The 19,591-nt window shown below is 54.9% G+C and overlaps 1 protein-coding gene across 1 annotated transcript in view; it reads left to right on the top strand.

Moving 5' to 3' along the window:
• Nucleotides 1–19,591, top strand: part of LOC141726336 (RNA-binding protein 10-like) — a gene marked incomplete at its 3' end in the record, with an annotated part of 40,090 nt that extends 20,499 nt beyond the window's left edge. The window contains 9 exon segments of the mRNA XM_074531123.1: nt 516–613; nt 1,356–1,455; nt 2,429–2,630; nt 4,254–4,409; nt 5,591–5,689; nt 9,846–9,937; nt 12,757–12,924; nt 15,687–15,833; nt 19,526–19,591. Coding sequence (XP_074387224.1) covers nt 516–613; nt 1,356–1,455; nt 2,429–2,630; nt 4,254–4,409; nt 5,591–5,689; nt 9,846–9,937; nt 12,757–12,924; nt 15,687–15,833; nt 19,526–19,591 — 1,128 coding nt within the window.

Genomic DNA, 19,591 nt, shown 5'->3' with positions numbered 1-19,591 from the left:
TGGGGGGACTGGGGGAAACTGGGGGAAATGGGGGAAATGGGGATGTGATCAATGATCAGCAAACGCAGCTGAACCACGGCCTTGCCTTCATGCAGCTCAGCACCATCGTGGTACTGGGAGAACTGGAGGGACTGGGAAGGACTGGGAAGGACTGGTTGGACTGGGAGGGCACTGTGGAGGCACTGGGATGGGGGCATCTTGCTGGGCTCCACCAAATACAGCGCCCAGACCGACATGTGGTGGGCACTGGGATGGACTGGGAGGGACTGGAAAGGGCACTGAGGGTACTGGGATTTACTGGGATGGACTGGGATGGGGCACATCCTGCTCTGCTCCACTGAGTGCAGCGCCCAGATTGATGTGTGGTGGGGACTGGGGGTACTGGGAGGGACTGGGATGGACTGGGAGGGACTGGGATGGACCAAGAGGGGGTGGGACCACCTGGAGCCCGGTGCCCCCTGCCCAGGTGCCCCCTGCCCAGGTGCCCCCTGCCATGCCCTGCCCTGCCCCTGCAGGAGGCTGCACAGCTGCTGCAGATGCTGCAGGCCCTGCACCCCCCCCTGCACATCGACGGCAAGAGCATCAACGTGGAGTTCGCCAAGGGCTCCAAGAGGTGAGAGGGCGTGGCATCACACCTGGGCGTGGCATTGTGCCAGGGCGTGGCACCACAGCTGGGCGTGGCATCGTGCCAGGGCGTGGCTTCACATCTGGATGTGGCATTGTGCCAGGGTGTGGTACCACAGCTGGGCGTGGCATTGTGCCAGGGCGTGGCATCACACCTGGGCGTGGCTTCACAGCTGGGCGTGGCATCACACCTGGGCGTGGCATCACACCTGGGCGTGGCATTGTGCCAGGGCGTGGCATTGTGCCAGGGCGTGGCACCACACCTGGGCGTGGCATCACACCTGGGCATGGCATTGTGCCAGGGCGTGGCACCACATCTGGGCGTGGCTTCACATCTGGGCGTGGCACTGCGCCTGGGCCGGGGCCCTGTCCCCATCCTGGCATCTTCGTACACCTGGCGGAGACCCCGGCCCTTGGCACCACCCTTGACCTGGCACAGTCACACACCTGGCACAGGCCCCGCCCCTTTGGCCCTGCCCTGCCACTGCACCTGGCACAAGCCCCGCCCACCGCCCACAGCCCCGCCCACAGCCCCACCCCAGTACCTGGAACTGTTCCTGATCACTTAAGCCCCGCCCAATTCCTTAAGCCCCACCCAACACAGGCCACACCCCCACCAAAAGCCACACCCCATTATCAAACAGGCCCCCACCCCCTCTGTCATTTGGCCCCGCCCACCCAGCCCCTCCCAGGCCTCAGGCCACGCCCCTGACACGAAGCTCCGCCCCCAGGGACGTGCAGGGGGCGGGGCCTGGGGAGGGGCCCCCCCGCGCCAGCGCCGCCTCCGTCGCCTCCACGGCCATCGCTGCTGCCCAGTGGGCGCTGTCACAGGTGAGGGCACACCTGGGCATGGCAGGGGCACTGCCACAGGTGAGGGCACTGTCACAGGTGAGGGCACACCTGGGCACGGGAGGGGCACTGTCACAGGTGAGGGCACACCTGGGCACGGGAGGGGCACTGGCACAGGTGAGGGCACACCTGTGTGGGTGGGTATGGCCACAGGTGAGTGATGTGACTTTTTCCACCATCTCCTATAGTTTCATTTTTAAAATAAGTAAAAAGTTACTTATTTTATTTAATTTGCTTAATTTCAAATATTTCATTTCCTTATCCATGTTGTTTATGTATGATCTAATGTATTTATACATATATATAAAATGTAATATATATAATTACAGTCTGAATTAATGTATAAATTTGTAACAATGCATAAATATATAAATGTGTTTTTATATAGATACAAATATGCTTATGTATTGTATAGGGCAGTATAAATTAGTTTTAAATACTTATAGTGCAAGTGTATTACATGTAATAATAGCTAATAGCATAACATAACATAACATAATATAATATAATACAATATAATATACTATAATACAATATAGTATAATATAATACAACATAATATAATATAATATAATATAATATAATATAATATAATATAATATAATATAATATAATATAATATAATATAACATAACATAACATAACATAATATAATATAATATAATATAATATAATATAATGGTAATATAATATATAATATAATGTAACATAATGTAATGTAATGTAATATAGTGTAATATAATGTAATGAAATATAATGAATACAACATATTATAATATAAGGAACAATAAGAAGTAATATAAACTTATATACTCATTCATTTGAATATATATACTCGGTAATGTATTGAATAATATAGTTTCATTAAAAGCCAAATATTTTCTTCTAAGTCTGTGTTTTTAGGTGTAAGAAGGTTAAAATTCCGAATATTTAAAATTTTAACCTTTCCCCGCAGGCAGCCCCAGGTGGGGACACGCCCTGGGCGGGGGGGGAGGAGCCCAGCGCTGACTTCAGCGGCTTCTACCAATCAGAGGAGCCCTTCCCTGGGCCTGGCCCCGCCCTCTACAGCCCCGCCTACCTGAAAGGCGCCTCGGCCCCGCCCACCGGCCCCACCCTGCCTGGCCCCGCCCCTGCCAAGGCCGACGGCCCCGCCCCCGGTGAGTGCTGGCGCCAAACCAGGTGTGGTTTCTGTCCCCAGGTGTCCCCAGGTGTGACCCTGCCCCTCCCCAGATGTTCCCAGCTGTGGTCCCATCACTCCCCAGGTGTCTCTGGGTGTCCCCAAGCCCCTCCAGGTGTCCCCAGGTGTTCCCAGCTCCCTCCAGGTGTGTCCCCTTCCCTCTCCAGATGTTCCCAGGTGTGTCCCCTCTCCTTCTCAGGTGCCCCCAGGTGTGTTTCTCCCTCTCTCAGGTGTCCCCAGCTGTCACCACCCCCCCAGGTGTCCCCAGGTGTCCCCAGGTGTGGCCTTCACCCCCCTCAGGTGTCCCCAGGTGTTCCCAGCTCCTTCCAGGTGTGTCCCCTCCCCTTCTCAGGTGTCCCCAGGTGTTCCCAGCTCCTTCCAGGTGTGTCCCCTTCCCTCTCCAGATGTTCCCAGGTGTGTTTCTCCCTTTCTCAGGTGTCCCCAGGTGTGTCCCTTCCACCCCCAGATGTCCCCAGCGTCCCCAGATGTCCCCAGGTGTGGCCCCTCCCCTTCTCAGGTGTCCCCAGATGTCCCCACCCCCCCCAGGTGTCCCCAGGTGTGTCCCTTCCTCCCCCAGGTGTCCCCAGGTGTGTCCCCTTCCCTCTCCAGATGTTCCCAGATGTGTCCCCCTCCCCTTCTCAGGTGTCCCCAGGTGTCCCCAGGTGTGTCCTTTCCTCCCCCAGGTGTCCCCAGGTGTGTCCCCCTCCCCTTCTCAGGTGTCCCCAGATGTTCCCAGCTCACTCCAGGTGTCCCCAGATGTGACCAGGTGTTGCCCCTCTCCTTCTCAGATGTCCCCAGATTTTCCCAACCCCCTCCCAGGTGTCCCCAGGTGTCCCCAGGTGTCCCCAGGTGTGTCCCCTTCCCTCTCCAGATGTCCCCAGGTGTGTTTCTCCCTTTCTCAGGTGTCCCCAGGTGTCCCCAGGTGTGTCCCTTCCTCCCCCAGGTGTCCCCAGGTTGGCCCCTCCCCTTCTCAGGTGTCCCCAGGTGTTCCCAGCTCCTTCCAGGTGTGTCCCTTTCCCTCTCCAGATGTCCCCAGGTGTGTCCCCTCTCCTTCTCAGGTGCCCCCAGGTGTGTTTCTCCCTTTCTCAGGTGTCCCCAGCTGTTCCCACCCCCCCCAGGTGTCCCCAGGTGTCCCCAGGTGTGTCCCCTTCCCTCTCCAGATGTTCCCAGGTGTGTCCCCTCTCCTTCTCAGGTGTCCCCAGGTGTGGCCCCTCCCCTTCTCAGGTGTCCCCAACTCCTTCCAGGTGTGTCCCCTTCCCTCTCCAGATGTTCCCAGATGTCCCCAGGTGTGTCCTTTCCTCCCCCAGATGTCCCCCAGGTGTGTCCCCTCCCCTTCTCAGGTGTCCCCAGATGTTCCCAGCTCACTCCAGGTGTCCCCAGGTGTCCCCAGGTGTGGCCCCTCCCCTTCCCAGGTGTCCCCAGATGTTCCCAGCTCACTCCAGGTGTCCCCAGGTGTGTCCCCTTCCCTCTCCAGATGTTCCCAGATGTTCCCAGGTGTGTCCCTTCCTCCCCCAGGTGTCCCCAGGTGTAGCCCCTCCCCTTCTCAGGTGTCCCCAGATGTCCCCACCCCCCCCCAATGACGTCACTCTGGCGCCCCCTGCAGGTGCGGAGGAGCCGCCCCAGGACCCCGCGGGGGGAGGGGGGGGAGGGGCAGCAGGGGGGAGGCCCTTCCCCCCCCGCGCCCCCCCCGGCGCCGCCCCCCTACCCCTCCCCCACCACCGAGACCCCCTCGGCCACGCCCTCGGGACCCCCCGGCCAGGTGGGGACCCCAAAATTGATGGGGAGGGGTCCTGAAATGGGGAGGGGGAGGACCCCCAAAAATTGGGGAAAAGGGGCAAAAAATTGGGGAGGGGTCCCAAAATTTGATCCCAAAAAGATTGAGGGGAAGGGTCGTGAAATTGAGGGGGACCCCAAAAATTGGGTTGGAAGGAGAAGGAAAAGAAGCCAAAATTGGGGAGGGGTCCCAAAATCTGGGAGGACCCTAAAAAGTAGAGAGATGGGGTTGTGAAATTGGGGGGGACCCCAAAAAATTGAGGGGAGGGATCCTGGAAGGGAGGGGAGACCCCAAAAAATTGGGGTTGGGGGGAGGGGAAGGAAAAGGAGCTGAAATTGGGGAGGGGGGGTCCCAAAATTTGAGAAAACCCCAAAAAATGGAAGGGCAAGGTCATGAAATTGAGGGTGAACCCCAAAAAAATTGGGGTGGGGGGAGTTCTTAAAGTAAGGGTGGGGGTGGGGGAGCCCAAAAATTGGGGGGGGGGGAAGGAGAAGAAGCTAAAATTGGGGAGGGGTCCCAAAATTTGGGGAGGACCCCAAAAAATTGAGGGGAGGGGTCATGGAATCCCCAAAAGTTGGGGGGAGGGGTTGTAGAATTTAGGGGGCACCCCAAAAATTGGGGAGGGGTCCCAAAACATGGGAGGACCCCAAAAAATTAAGGGGAGGGGGTCATGGAATGGGGGGGGGGGGGAGGGGACTCCAAATGTTGAGGGGTTGTAGAATTTAGGGGGGGGACCCCAAAAATTGGGGAGGGGTCCCAAAATTTGGGAGGACCCCCCAAAAATTAAGGGGAGGGGATCATGGAATGGTGGGGGGGGGGACTCCAAAAGTTGAGGGGTTGTGGAATTTAGGGGGGGGGGACCCCAAAAATTTGGGAAGAGGTCCCAAAACTTGGGGGGACCCCAAAAAATTGAGGGGAGGGGTCATGGAATGGGGGGGGGGACTCCAAAAATTGAGGGGTTGTAGAATTTAGGGGGGGGGACCCCAAAAATTGTGTTGAGGGGGGGCTTAAATTGACAAGGAGGGACCCCCAAAAAGGGATGGGGTCTTCATGTGGGGGGGGGGGTTTGGGGTGTGTTCTTGGGGGGATTTTGAGGGGTTTTTGGGGGGATTTTGGGGCTGGGGGTTAATTTTGGGGTGCTCCCCTCCCCTCCCCCCCCTCCCCAGACTTACTCGGGACCCCTCAAAGCCGAGACCCCAAATTCGGCCCCCACGGGGGCCCCCCCCGGCCCGCCCCCCCCAGCAGTGACGGCTACGGGCAGTACCGTGAGTGGGGGGAGGGGTTGGGGGGATTTGGGGGGGATTTGGGGGGTCCTGGAGGGGATTTGGGGGGATTTTAGGGCATCTTGGGGGGGATTTGGGGCATCCTGTGGGAGAGAATTGGGAGAATTTGGGGGGGATTTGGGGGGTCGTGGAGGGATTTTAGGGCATCTTGGGGGGGGATTTGGGGCATTCTGGGGGGGAGAATTGGGAGAATTTTTGGGGGTCCTGGGGAGATTTTGGGAGATTTTTGTGGGAGGATTTTGGGGGCTCCTATGGGGAGAACTGGGGGAATTTGGGGGGTCCTGGAGGAGGGGTTGGGGGGCATTTGGGGGGGATTTGGGGGGGTCCTGGAGGGGGTTTGGGGGGATTTTAGGGCATTTTGGGGGGATTTGGGGCATCCTGTGGGGGAGAATTGGGTGAATTTGGGGGGGGGGGGTCCTGGGGGGTTTTAAGGGGTCCTGGGGGGATTTGGGGGGTCCTGGGGAGAATTTGGGGGGGATTTGGGGGTCCTGGCGGGGTTTAAGGGGTCCTGGGGGGATTGTGGGAGATTTTGTGGGAGGATTTTAGGGGGGTCCTATGGGGAGAATTGGGGGAATTTGGGGGGGTCCTGGGGAAGGGGTTGGGGGGCATTTGGGGGGGTCCTGGAGGGGATTTGGGGGGATTTTAGGGCATCTTGGGGGGGTTTGGGGCATTCTGGGGGGGAGAATTGGGAGAATTTGGGGGTCCTGGGGGGGTTTGGGGGGGTCCTGGGGGGAATTTTGGGGGGTCTTTGGGGGGCTTGGGGGGATTTTGGGGGGTCCTGGGGGGATTTTGTGGAGGATTTTGGGGGGTCCTATGGGAGAACTGGAGGAATTTGGGGGGGTCCTGGGTGGATTTTGGGATGTTCTTGGGGGGGATTTAGGGGGGATCTTTAGGGGGCTTGGAGGGGGGAGGATTTTGGGGGGTCCTGGGGGGAGGGGTTGGGGGGGCATTTGGGGGGGTCCTGGAGGGGATTTGGGGGGATTTTAGGGCATCTTGGGGGGGATTTAGGGCATTCTGAGGGGGAGAATTGGGAGAATTTGGGGTGGATATGGGGGGTCCTGGAGGGGATTTGGGGGGATTTTGGGATGTTCTTGGGGGGGAATTTAGGGGGAATCTTTGGGGGGCTTGGGGAGGGGATTTTGGGGGGTCCTGGGGGAGGGGTTGGGGGGCATTTGGGGGGGATTTCGGGAGGTCCTGGAGGGGATTTGGGGGGATTTTAGGGCATCTTGGGGGGGATTTGGGGCATTCTGGGGGGGGAGAATTGGGGGAATTTGGGGGGCCCTGGGTGGATTTTGGGGATGTTCTTGGGGGGGATTTAGGGGGGAATCTTTGGAGGGCATTGGGGGGGGGGATTTTGGGGGGTCCTGGGGGAGGGGTTGGGGGGCATTTGGGGGGGTCCTGGAGGGGATTTGGGGGGATTTTAGGGCATTTTGGGGGAATTTGGGGCATCCTGGGGGGAGAATTTTTGGGGGTCCTGGGGGGGATTTTGGGAGATTTTGTGGGAGGATTTTGGGGGGGTCTTAGGGGGAGAATTGGGGGAATTTGGGGGGTCCTGGAGGAGGGGTTGGGGGGCATTTGGGGGGGATTTGGGGGGATTTTAGGGCATCTTGGGGGGGATTTGGGGCATTCTGGGGGGGAGAATTGGGAGAATTTGGGGTGGATTTGGGGGTCCTGGGGGGGTTTGGGGGATTTTGTGGCAGGATTTTGGGGGGGTCTTAGGGGGAGAATTGGGGGGATTTTGGGGGGTCCTGGAGGAGGGGTTGGGGAGCATTTGGGGGGGTCCTGGAGGGGATTTGGGGGGATTTTGGGATGTTCTTGGGGGGGATTTAGGGGGGATCTTTGGGGGGCTTGGGGGCATTCTGGGGGGGGGGGGAGGATTTTGGGGGGTCCTGGGGGAGGGGTTGGGGGGCATCTTGGGGGGGATTTGGGGCATCCTGTGGGGGAGAATTGGGAGAATTTGGGGGGGATTTGGGGGGGTCCTGGGGGGATTTGGGGCATTTGGGATGTTCTTGGGGGGGATTTAGGGGGGATCTTTGGGGGGTCCTGGGGGAGGGGTTGGGGGGCATTTGGGGAGATTTGGGGGGGTCCTGGAGGGGATTTGGGGAGATTTTGTGGGAGGATTTTGGGGGGTCCTGGGGGGAGAACTCGGGGAATTTGGGGGGTCCTGGGTGGATTTGGGGCATCCTGTGGGGGAGAATTGGGAGAATTTGGGGGTCCTGGGGGGATTTGGGGGTCCTGGGAGGGAGTTTGGGGGGTCCTGGGGGGATTTTGGGGGATTTTGTGGGAGGATTTTGGGGGGTCTTAAGGGGAGAATTGGGGGAATTTGGGGAGTCCTGGGTGGATTTGGAGCATTCTGAGGGGGAGAATTGGGAGAATTTGGGGTGGATTTGGGGGGATTTTGGGATGTTCTTGGGGGGGGGATCTTTGGGGGGCTTGGGGGCATTCTGGGGGGGGGATTTTGGGGGGTCCTGGGGGAGGGGTTGGGGGGCATTTGGGGGGGTCCTGGAGGGGATTTGGGGGGATTTTAGGGCATTTTGGGGGGGATTTGGGGCATTCTGGGGGGGAGAATTGGGAGAATTTGGGGGGATTTGGGGGGTCCTGGGAGGGAGTTTGGGGGACTTTTAGGGGATTTTGGGGGGGAATTTCAGGGGGTCCTGGGGGGAGAATTTGGGGGGATCTTGGGGGGTGTCCTGGGGGGGTGGATTGGAGGATTTTGGGTGAATTTTGCAGGAATTCTGGGGTGAATTTGGGGGGATTTGGGGTTAATTTGGGGGGATTTTGGGGTGAATTTGGAGGAATTTTGGGGTGAATTTGAGGGGGATTTGGGGTCAATTTGGAGGAATTTTGGGTCAATTTGTGGGGAATTTTGGGGTGAATTTGGAGCGAATATTGGGTCAGTTTAGGGGGAAATTTGGGTGAATTTGGGGGGATTTTGGGGTGAATTTAGAGGAATTTTGGGGTGAATTTTGTGGGGATTTTAGGTCAATTTGGGGGAAATTTTGGGGTAAATTTGGAGGAATTTTGGGGTGAATTTTGGAGGAATTTTGGGGTGAATTTGGGGGGGATTTTGGGGTGAATTTGGAGGGGATTTGGGGTGATTTTGGGTAAATTTTGGGGTGAATTTTGGGGTGAATTTGGTGGGATTTGGGGTGAATTTGGAGAAATTTTGGGATGAATTTGGAGGGGATTTGGGGGGAATTTTGGGGTGAATTTGGAGCAATTTTGGGGTGAATTTGGGGTGATTTTGGAGGAATTTTGGGGTGAATTTTGTGGGGATTTTGGGTCAATTTTTGGGGAATTTTGGGGTGAATTTGGAAGGGATTTTGGGTCAATTTGGGGGAAATTTTGGGGTAAATTTGGAGAAATTTTGGGATGAATTTGGAGGGGATTTGGGGTGAATTTGGGAGGAATTTTGGGGTGATTTTGGGTAAATTTTGGGGGAATTTTGGAGGAATTTTGGGGTGAATTTTGCGGGGATTTTGGGTCAATTTGGGGGGAATTTTGGGGTGAATTTGGAGGAATTTTGGGGTGAATTTGGGGGGAATTTAGGGGTGAATTTAGAGGAATTTTGGGGTGAATTTGGAGGAATTTTGGGTCAATTTAGGGGAAATTTTGGGTCAATTTTGGGGGGATTTTGGGGTGAATTTGGAGGAATTTGGGGGTGAATTTTGTGGGGATTTTAGGTCAATTTGGGGGGAATTTTGGGGTGAATTTGGAGGAATTTTGGGGTGAATTTGGGGGGAATTTAGGGGTGAATTTAGAGGAATTTTGGGGTGAATTTGGAGGAATTTTGGGTCAATTTGGGGGGAATTTTGGGTCAATTTGGAGGGGATTTTGGGGTGAATTTGAAGGAATTTTGGGATGAATTTGGAGGGGATTTGGGGTGAATTTGGGGGTGATTTTGGAGGAATTTTGGGGTGAATTTTGCGGGGATTTTGAGGTGAATTTGGGTAAATTTTAGGCTGAATTTGCGCCAATTTTGCATCAATTTATGGGTGAATTTTGAACCTTTCCTTACCAATCCCAAACCCCAAACCCCCCCAAATTTTAGGGCATTTTTGGGGGATCCCCAAACATTTCAAGGACCCCCAAAAATTTGGGGGGACCCCCAAAAATTTGCCCTTTTTTGCCCCCCCAGCCGTTCCTGACGTCTCCACCTACCAATACGACGAAACCTCGGGGTATTACTACGACCCCCTGACCGGGCTCTACTACGACCCCCACTCCCAGGTTTGGGGTTTTGGGGTGCAGGGAGAGGAATTCGGGGTCCCCCAAAATTTTGGGGTAAAATTTGGAGTGAAAAAAGCAAAGTTTTGGGCAAAAAATTCGGAATTTTGGGTGAAAAAATGGAATTTTTAGGACTGGAAATGGCATTTTAAGGGTGGGAGGTTTTAGGGTTTTGGGTGCAGGGGGAGGAATTCGGGGTCCCCCAAAATTTTGGGGTAAAATTTGGAATGAAAAAAGTGAAGTTTTGGGCGAAAAAATCGGAATTTTGGGCAAAAAAATGGAATTTTTAGGCCTGAAAACGGCATTTTAAGGGTGGGAGGTTTTGGGTTTTGGGGTGCAGGGGGAGGAATTTGGGGTTCCCCAAAAATTTGGGGTGAACAAAGTGAAGTTTTGGGCAAAAAAAATCGGAATTTTGGGTAAAAAAATGGAATTTTTAGGCCTGAAAATGGCATTTTAATGGTGGGAGGTTTTGGGGTTTTGGGTTTTGGGGTGCAGGGGGAGGAATTTGGGGTCCCCCAAAATTTTGGGGTAAAATTTGGAGTGAAAAAAGCGAAGTTTTGGGCAAAAAAAATTGGAATTTTGGGTGAAAATTTTGAATTTTTAGGACTGGAAATGGCATTTTAAGGGTGGGAGGTTTTGGGTTTAGATTGGGGTTTGGGGTTTTGGGGTGCAGGGGGAATAATTTGGGGTGCCCCAAAAGTTTGGGGTGAACAAAGTGAAGTTTTGGGCAAAAAAAAATGGAATTTTGGGCAAAAAATCGGAATTTTTAGGCCTGAAAATGGCATTTTAAGGGTGGGAGTTTTTGGGTTTAGATCGGGGTTTGGGGTTTTGGGGTGCAGGGGGAATAATTTGGGGTTCCCCAAAAATTTGGGGTGAACAAAGTGAAGTTTTGGGTAAAAAAATCGGAATTTTGGGCAAAAAATGGAATTTTTAGGCCTGAAAATGGCGTTTTAAGGGTGGGAGGTTTTGGGTTTAGATTGGGGTTTGGGGTTTTGGGGTGCAGGGGGAGGAATTCGGGGTCCCCCAAAATTTTGGGGTAAAATTTGGAGCGAAAAAAGCGAAGTTTTGGGCAAAAAAATCGGAATTTTGGGCAAAAAAATGGAATTTTTAGGCCTGAAAGTGGTATTTTAAGGGTGGGAGGTTTTGGGGTTTGGGGTTTTGGGGTGCAGGGGGAGGAATTCGGGGTCCCCCAAAATTTTGGGGTAAAATTTGGAGTGAAAAAAGCGAAGTTTTGGGCAAAAAACTGGAATTTTTAGGCCTGAAAATGGCATTTTAAGGGTGGGTTTTGGGATTTTGGGGTTTTTTCAAGGGGGGATTTTTGGGGTTCCAAGGGGAGATTTTGGGGTACAAAGGGAAAATTTTTGGTGTTTTGAGGGGCAGTTTTTTGGGGCAATTTTTGGGATTTCAAGAGTTGATTTTTGGGGATTTTAAGGGGTGGTTTTGGGGTACAAAGGGATATTTTTTGGGGGTTTTAAGGGACAATTTTGAGGGGCAATTTTGGGGTTTCGAGGATGAATTTGTGGGGGTTTTGAGGGGCGATTTTGGCGGGTGATTTTGGGGGTTTCAAGGGGGAATTTTTGGGGTTCCAAGGGGGGATTTTTGGGGTGTCCAAGGGTCGATTTTGGGGGTACCCAGAGATTATTTTTGGGCTTTTAAGGGCCCGTTTTGAGAGGCAATTTTGGGGGTTTTGAGGGGCGATTTTGACAGGTGATTTTGGGGTGTCCAAGGGTGGGTTTTGGGGTGTCCAGGGGTGGGTTTTGGGGTCTCCAAGGGTGGATTTTGGGTGTTCCAAGGGTGGATTTTGGGGTTTCAAGTGGGGATTTTTGGGGTGTCCAAGGGTGGGTTTTGGGGTGTCCAAGGGTGGATTTTTGGGGTTTCAAGGGGGGATTTTGGGGTGTCCAGGGGTGGGTTTTGGGGTGTCCAAGGGGGGATTTTTGGGGTTCCAAAGGTGGATTTTGGGGTGTCCAAAGGGGGATTTTTGGGGTTCCAAGTGTGGATTTTTGGGGTTTCAAGTGGGGATTTTTGGGGTGTCCCAGGGTGGGTTTTGGGGGTTCCAAGTGGGGATTTTTGGGGGTTCCAAGTGGGGATTTTGGGGTGTCCAAGGGGGGATTTTTGGGGTTTTGAAGGATGATTTTGGGGGTTCCAAGGGTGGATTTTGGGGTGTCCAAGGGTGGATTTTGGGGTGTCCAGGGGTGGGTTTTGGGTGTTCCAAGTGGGGATTTTGGGGTTCCAAGTGGGGATTTTGGGGTGTCCAAGGGTGGGTTTTGGGGTGTCCAGGGGTGTGTTTTGGGGTGTCCAAGGGGGGAATTTTGGGGTGTCCAAGGGTCGGTTTTGGGATTCCAAGGGGGGATTTTTGGGGTTCCAAGGGATCGATTTTGAGGGTACCAAGAGATGATTTTTGGGGGTTTTAAGGGGCGATTTTGACAGGTGATTTTGGGGTTCCAAGTGGGGATTTTTGGCGTACCAAGAGATGATTTTTGGGGTTTTAAGGGGCCATTTTGGGGGCAATTTTGGGGGTTTTGAGGGGGGGAATTTTGGGCATTTTAAGGGACGATTTTGGGGTACAAAGGGAGGAATTTTGGGCATTTTAAGGGATGATTTTGGGGTACAAAGCGAGGAATTTTGGGCATTTTAAGGGACAATTTTTGGCAATTTTAAGGGGGAATTTTTGGGGTTCCAAGGGGGATTTTTGGGGGTTTTGAGGAGCGATTTTGACGGGTGATTTTGGGGGTTTTGACGGATGATTTTGGGGTTCCAAGGGTGGGTTTTGGGGTGTCCAGGGGTGTGTTTTGGGGTGCTGACCCCCCGAACCCCCCTTGCAGTACTATTACGACGCGGGGGCGGGGCAGTACCTGTACTGGGACGGCGACAGACGAACCTACGTGGCCGCGCCCCCCGCCGAGCCCCCCCCGGGACCCCCGGGCGCCCCCGGCACCCCCAAAGAGCCCAAGGACAAAAAGGAGAAACACAAAACCAAAACGGCCCAGCAGGTGAATGGGGGTGGGGGGGAGACCCCAAAAATGGGGAGGGAATCCTGAAAATGGGGGGGAAATCCTAAAAATGGGGGGGGGGAAATCCTAAAATTTGGGGGGAAAATCCTAAAATTGGGGGGGGGGGGGAAACTAAAATTGGGGCAGAAAACCTTAAAAATTGGGGGAGGGAAATCCTAAAACCGGGGGGGAAAACCCTAAAAATGAGAGGAGGAACCCTAAAATTTGGGGGGGAAAACCCTAAAAATTGGGGGGGGGGGGGAAATCCTAAAATTGGGGCGGAAAACGCTAAAAATTGGGGGGTGGAAATCCTAAAAACAGGGGGGGAAATCCTAAAATTGGGGTGGAAAACCTTAAAAATGGGGGGGGGGGGGGGAAATCCTAAAAATGGGGGGGGGAAATCCTAAAACCGGGGGGAAAAATCCTAAAAATGAGAGGAGGAACCCTAAAAATGGGGGTGGGGGGAATCCTAAAAATTGGGGCAGAAAACCCTAAAAATTGGGGCAGAAAACCCTAAAAATTGGGGGGGGGAAATCCTTAGAATGGGGGGGGGAATCCGAAAATTGGGGGGGGGAAAATCCTAAAAATTGGGGCGGAAAACCTTAAAAATTAGTCAGGGGAAAAATCCTAAAAATGAGAGGAGAAACCCTAAAAATGGGGGGGAAACCCTAAAAATGAGAGGAGAAACCCTAAAAATTGGGGGGGGGGGAAAATCCTAAAATTGGGGGGGGAAACCCTAAAAATGGGGGGAAAACCCTGAAAATGGGGGGGGGGGAAATCCTAAAAATTGGGGCAGAAAACCTTAAAAATTGGTGGGGAAAAAATCCTAAAAATGGGGGGGGGAAATCCTAAAAATTGGGGGGGGGAAATCCTAAAATTGGGGCAGAAAACCCTAAAAATTGGTGGGGGGGAAATCCTAAAAATGGGAGGGAAAATCCTAAAAATTGGGGAGGGGGAAACCCTAAAAATTGGGGGGAAAATCCTAAAATGGGGCGGAAAACCTTAAAAATTGGTGGGGGAAAAATCCTAAAAATGGGGGGAAAATCCTAAAAATGGGGGTGTATGGGGTGTCTGTGGATGCTTCTGGGTGCCCCTGGGTTTCCCTGGGTGTCCCTTGGGTGCCCCTGGGTTTTTCTGGGGTGTCCCTGGATGCTCCTGGGTGCCCCTGGGCAGGTCTGGGGTGTCCCTGGGGTGTCTCTGGTGTCCCTTGGGTGCCCCTGGATGGGTCTGGTGGCTCTGGTGTCCCTTGGGTGCCCGTGGGTGTCCCCTGGATGCTCCTGGGTGCCCCTGGGCAGGTCTGGGGTGTCCCTGGTGTCCCTTGGGTGTCTCTGGGTGTCCCTGGGTGTTTCTGGGGTTTCCCTGGGTGCTCCTGGATGGGTCTGGTGGCTCTCTGGATGCCCCTGGGGGTCTGTGGGTGTCCCTGGGGTGTCCCCTGGTGTCCCTTGGGTGCCCCTGGGTTTCCCTTGGGTGTCTCTGGGGTGTCTCTGGTCACTCTGGGTGCCCCTGGGTGTCCCCTGGTGTCCCCTGGGTGTCCCTTGGGTGCCCCTGGGTGTCTCTGGGTGTCCCTGGGTGCCCCTGGGCAGGTCTGGGGTGTCCCTGGGTTTCCCTGGGGTGTCCCCTGGGTGTTTCTGGGGTGCCTCTGGTCACTCTGGGTGTCCCTTGGGTGCCCCTGGGTGTCTTTGGGTGTCCCTGAGGTGTCTCTGGTGTCCCTGGGTGTTTCTGTGGTGCCCCTGGGTGCTCCTGGCCAGGTCTGGTGGCTCTCTGGATGCTCCTGGGTGTCCCTGGGGTGTCCCTGGGGTGTCCCTGGTGTCCCCTGGGCAGGTCTGGGGTGTCCCCTGGGTGTTTCTGGGGTGCCCCTGGGTGTTTCTGGGGTGCCCCTGGGTGCTCCTGGCCAGGTCTGGTGGCTCTCTGGGTGTCCCTGGGTTTCCCTGGATGCCCCTGGGTGCTCCTGGGTGTCCCTGGTGTCCCTTGGGTGTCCCTTGGGTTTCCCTGGATGCTCCTGGCCAGGTCTGGTGGCTCTCTGGGTGCCCCTGGGTGTTCCCTTGGGTGCCCCTGGGTTTCCCTGGGGTGCCCTTGGGGTGTCTCTGGTCACTCTGGGGTGTCCCTGGGCAGGTGTGGGGTGTCCTCTGGGTGTCTCTGGGTGTCCCTGGGGTGTCTCTGGTCACTCTGGGTGTCCCCTGGTGTCCCCTGGGTGTCCCTTGGGTGCCCCTGGGTGTCCCTTGGGTGTCCCTGGGGTGTCCTGGTGTCCCTTGGGTGTCTCTGGGTGCCCCCTGGGTGTCCCCTGGGTGTCCCCTGGGTTTCCCCTGGGTGCTCCTGGGTGTCCCTGGGGTGTCCCTTGGGTGTCCCTTGGGTGCCCCTGGGTGTCCTCTGGATGCTCCTGGGGGTCTCTGGTGTCCCCTGGGTGTCCCTGGGGTGTCTCTGGTCACTCTGGGGTGTCCCTGGGCGGGTGTGGGGTGTCCCCTGGGTGTCCCTGGGTTTCCCTGGGGGGTCTCTGGGTGCCCCTGCGTGTCCCTTGGGTGCTCTTGGGTTTCCCTGGGGTGCCCCTGGGTGTCCCTTGGGTGCCCCTGGGTTTCCCTGGGGTGTCCCTTGGGTGTCTCTGGTCTCCCTTGGGTGCCCCTGGGTGCCCCTGGGGTGTCCCCTGGATGCTCCTGGGTGCCCCTGGTGGCTCTCTGGATGCCCCTGGGTGTCCCCTTGGTGTCCCCTGGGTGCCCCCGGGGTGTCCCCTGGGTGCCCCCCGCCCCATTTCCCTGTTTCCCCCCCAGATCGCCAAGGACATGGAGCGCTGGGCGCGCAGCCTCAACAAACAGCGCGAGAGCGGCCGCAGCTCGGGGCCACCACCGGCACCGCGGGAGGACGAGCGCAGGGAGGCGGCGGCGGCCGACGCGGGGTACGCCATCCTGGAGAAAAAGGTGAATCTGGGGGGTTTGGGGGGGTTTGGGGGGTTTGGGTGGTCATGGGTGACCCTGGTTATGCCATCCTGGAGAAAAAGGTGAATTTGGGGGGTTTGGGGGGGTTTGGGGAAATTTTGGGGGGGTTTGGGTGGATTTTATGGAGTTTGGAGAGGTTTTGAGAGGTTTTGGGGGGGTTTGAGGAGGTTTTGGGGGGGTTTGGGGAGGTTTTTGGGGGGTCATGGGTGACAGTAGCTGTGCCATCCTGGAGAAGAAGGTGGGTCTGGGGGCTTCGGGGGGGTTTATGGGAGGTTTGAAGAGGTTTTGGGGGGGTTTGAGGAGGTTTTGGGGTTTTATTGGGGAGTTTGAGGGGGGTTTGGGTGGTCATAGCTGATGCTGGCTACGCCATCCTGGAGAAAAAATGTGAATTTTTGGGGTTTGGGTGGGTTTTATGGGAGTTTGGAGAGGTTTTGAGAGGTTTTGGGGGGGTTTGAGGAGGTTTTGGGGGGTTTGGGAAGGTTTGGGGGGTTTGGGTGGTCATGGGTGACCCTGGTTATGCCATCCTGGAGAAAAAGGTGAATTTGGGGGGGCTTCGGGGGGGTTTTATGGGAGTTTGGGGGGGTTTGGAGAGGATTTTATGGGAGTTTAGAGAGGTTTTGGGGGGCTTTGGGGGGGTCACAGCTGATGCTGGCTGTGCCATCCTGGAGAAAAAGGTGGGTCTGGGGGCTTTGGGGGGTTTATGGGGTTTTGGAGAGGTTTTGGGGGTCATGGCTGATTCTGGTTACACCATCCTGGAGAAAAAGGTGAATTTGGGGGCTTTGGGGGGGTTTAAAGAGGTTTTGGAGAGGTTTTGGGGGCTTTGAGGAGGTTTCTGGGGGGGTTTAGAGAGGCTTTGGGGAGGTTTTGGAGGGGTTTTGGGGGGTTTGGGGGGGTTTGGAGAGGATTTTACAGGAGTTTGAGGGGGGTTTGGGTGGCCATGGCTGATGCTGGCTGTGCCATCCTGGAGAAAAAGGTGAATTTGGGGGGGTTGGGGGGGTTTTATGGGAGTTTGAGGGGGATTTGTGGAGGTTTGGGGAATTTGAGGGGGGTTTGAGGGGCTTTGGGTGGTCATGATGATGCTGGCTGCGCCATCCTGGAGAAAAAGGTGAATTTTGAGAGGTTTTAAGGCTTTTGGAGAGGTTTTGGGGAGGTTTTGGGGGGCTTTGAGGAGCTTTTCTGGGGATTTGGGGAGGTTTGGGGGGGTTTGGATGGTCGTGGGTGATGCTGGCTGTGCCATCCTGGAGAAAAAGGTGAATTTTTGGGGTTTGGGTGGATTTTATGGGAGTTTTGGAGAGGTTTTGAGGTAGTTTGGATGGCAATGGATGATGCTGGTTACGCCATCCTGGAGAAAAAGGTGAATTTTTGGGGTTTGGGTGGATTTTATGGGAGTTTGGGGGATTTTGAGGAGCTTTTCTGGGGGTTTGGGGGCTTTGGGAGGGGTTTGTGGAGGTTTTGAGGGGGGTTTGGGGGGGTCACAGCTGATGCTGGCTGTGCCATCCTGGAGAAAAAGGTGAGTCTGGAGGCTTTGGGTGGATTTTATGGGAGTTTGGGGGATTTTGTGGGGGTTTGGGCTGTCATGGGTGACCCTGGTTATGTCATCCTGGAGAAAAAGGTGAATTTGGGGGTTTGGGGGGGTTTGGGGAAATTTTGGGGGGGTTTTGGGGGTTTATTGGGGGGTTTGAGGAGGTTTTGGGGGGGTTTGGGGGAGTTTGAGGGGGGTTTGGGGGGGTCACAGCTGATGCTGGGCTCGCCATCCTGGAGAAGAATGTGAATTTTTGGGTGTTTGGGTGGATTTTATGGGAGTTTGGGGGAGTTTGAGGGGGGTTTGGGGAGGTTTGGGGGGGTTTGGGTGCCCATGGGTGACGCTGGTTACGCCATCCTGGAGAAAAAGGTGAATTTGGGGGGTTTGGGGGTTTTATGGGACTTTGAGGGGTTTTGTGGGGTTTGGGCTGTCATGGGTGACCCTGGTTATGCCATCCTGGAGAAAAAGGTGAATTTTTGGGGTTTGGGTGGATTTTATGGAAGTTTGAGAGGTTTTGGGGGGCTTTGAGGAGGTTTTGGGGGGTTTATTGGGGAGTTTGAGGGGGATTTGTGGAGGTTTGGGGGGGTTTGGATGGTCATGGGTGATGCTGGCTGTGCCATCCTGGAGAAAAATGTCAGTCTGGGGGCTTTGGGTGGGTTTAGGGAAATTTTGGGGGGGTTTTGGGGGGTTTATTGGGGAGTCTGGGGGCTTTGGGGGGGTTTTATGGGAGTTTGGGGGGGTTTGGAGAGGTTTTGAGAGGTTTTGGGAAGGTTTTGGGGGGCTTTGAGGAGCTTTTCTGGGGATTTGGGGGGTCACGGGTGACCCTGGTTACGCCATCCTGGAGAAAAATGTGAGTTTGGGGGTGTTTTATGGGAGTTTGGGGGGGTTTGGGTGGATTTTATGGGAGTTTGGGGGATTTTGAGGAGCTTTTCTGGGGGTTTGGGGGCTTTGGGAGGGGTTTGTGGAGGTTTTGAGGGGGCTTTGGGGGGGTCACAGCTGATGCTGGCTGTGCCATCCTGGAGAAAAAGGTGGGTCTGGGGGGTTTGGAGAGGATTTTGGGGGGTTTTGGATGGTCATGGGTGACAGTGGTTACGCCATCCTGGAGAAAAATGTGAATTTTTGGGGTTTGGGTGGATTTTAGGGGGTTTTAGAGAGGTTTTAGGGGGCTTTGAGGAGGTTTTGGGGGGGTTTTCTGGGGGTTTTGGAGAGGTTTTGTGGGGTTTGGGGGGTCATGGGTGACCCTGGTTATGTCATCCTGGAGAAAAAGGTGGGTCTGGGGGCTTTGGGTGGATTTCATGGGAGTTTGGGGGGTTTGGAGAGGATTTTATGGGGGTTTGGGGAGGTTTGTGGAGGTTTGGGGGAGTTTGAGGGGGGTTTGGGGAGGATTTTATGGGGGTTTGGATGGTCATGGGTGACCCTGGTTATGTCATCCTGGAGAAAAAGGTGAGTCTGGGGGCTTTGGGGGGGGTTTATGGGAGTTTGGGGGGTTTGGAGAGGATTTTATGGGAGTTTGGACAGGTTTTGGGGGGTTTGGGTGGCCATGGATGATGCTGGCTGTACCATCCTGGAGAAAAAGGTGGGTCTGGGGGATTTGGGTGGATTTAGGGAAATTTTGGGGAGGTTTTGGGGGTTTATTGGGGAGTTTGGGGGAGTTTGGGAGGGGTTTGTGGAGATTTTGAGGGGGTTTGGGTGGCCATGGGTGATGCCGGATATGCCATCCTGGAGAAAAATGTGAATTTTTGGGGTTTGGATGGATTTTATGGGGTTTTGGAGAGGTTTTGGTGGGGTTTGGGTGGTCACAGATGATGCTGGATACGCTACCCTGGAGAAAAATGTGAATTTGGGGGGTTTGGGTGGATTTTATGGGAGTTTGGGGGGTTTTGGGGGGCTTTGAGGAGGTTTTGGGGGAGTTTTGAGGAGGTTTTGGGGGGTTTGGATGGTCATGGGTGACCCTGGTTATGCCATCCTGGAGAAAAAAGTGAATTTGGACAGTTCTGGATGGATTTGGGGAGACTTTGGGGAAAATTTGGGGGGTTTGGGTGTTTTGAGGGTCCAGCAATGTGGGTGGGGGGACATTTGGAAATGTGGGGAGGGGGATTTTGGGGATTTTGGGGATTTTGGGGACCCCCCTTGACCCCCCTGACCCCCCCAGGGCGCTTTGACCGAGCGGCAGCACCTCCCAATGGAGCTGCCCCGGCTGGGGGGCGACGAGAGGCTG

The sequence above is a fragment of the Zonotrichia albicollis genome, chromosome 34 (genome assembly GCF_047830755.1).
Source record: "Zonotrichia albicollis isolate bZonAlb1 chromosome 34, bZonAlb1.hap1, whole genome shotgun sequence".
NCBI lineage: Eukaryota > Metazoa > Chordata > Aves > Passeriformes > Passerellidae > Zonotrichia > Zonotrichia albicollis.
The sequence above is the reverse complement of the archived record's forward strand: the minus strand, read 5'-3'. Positions and strand labels throughout refer to the sequence as shown.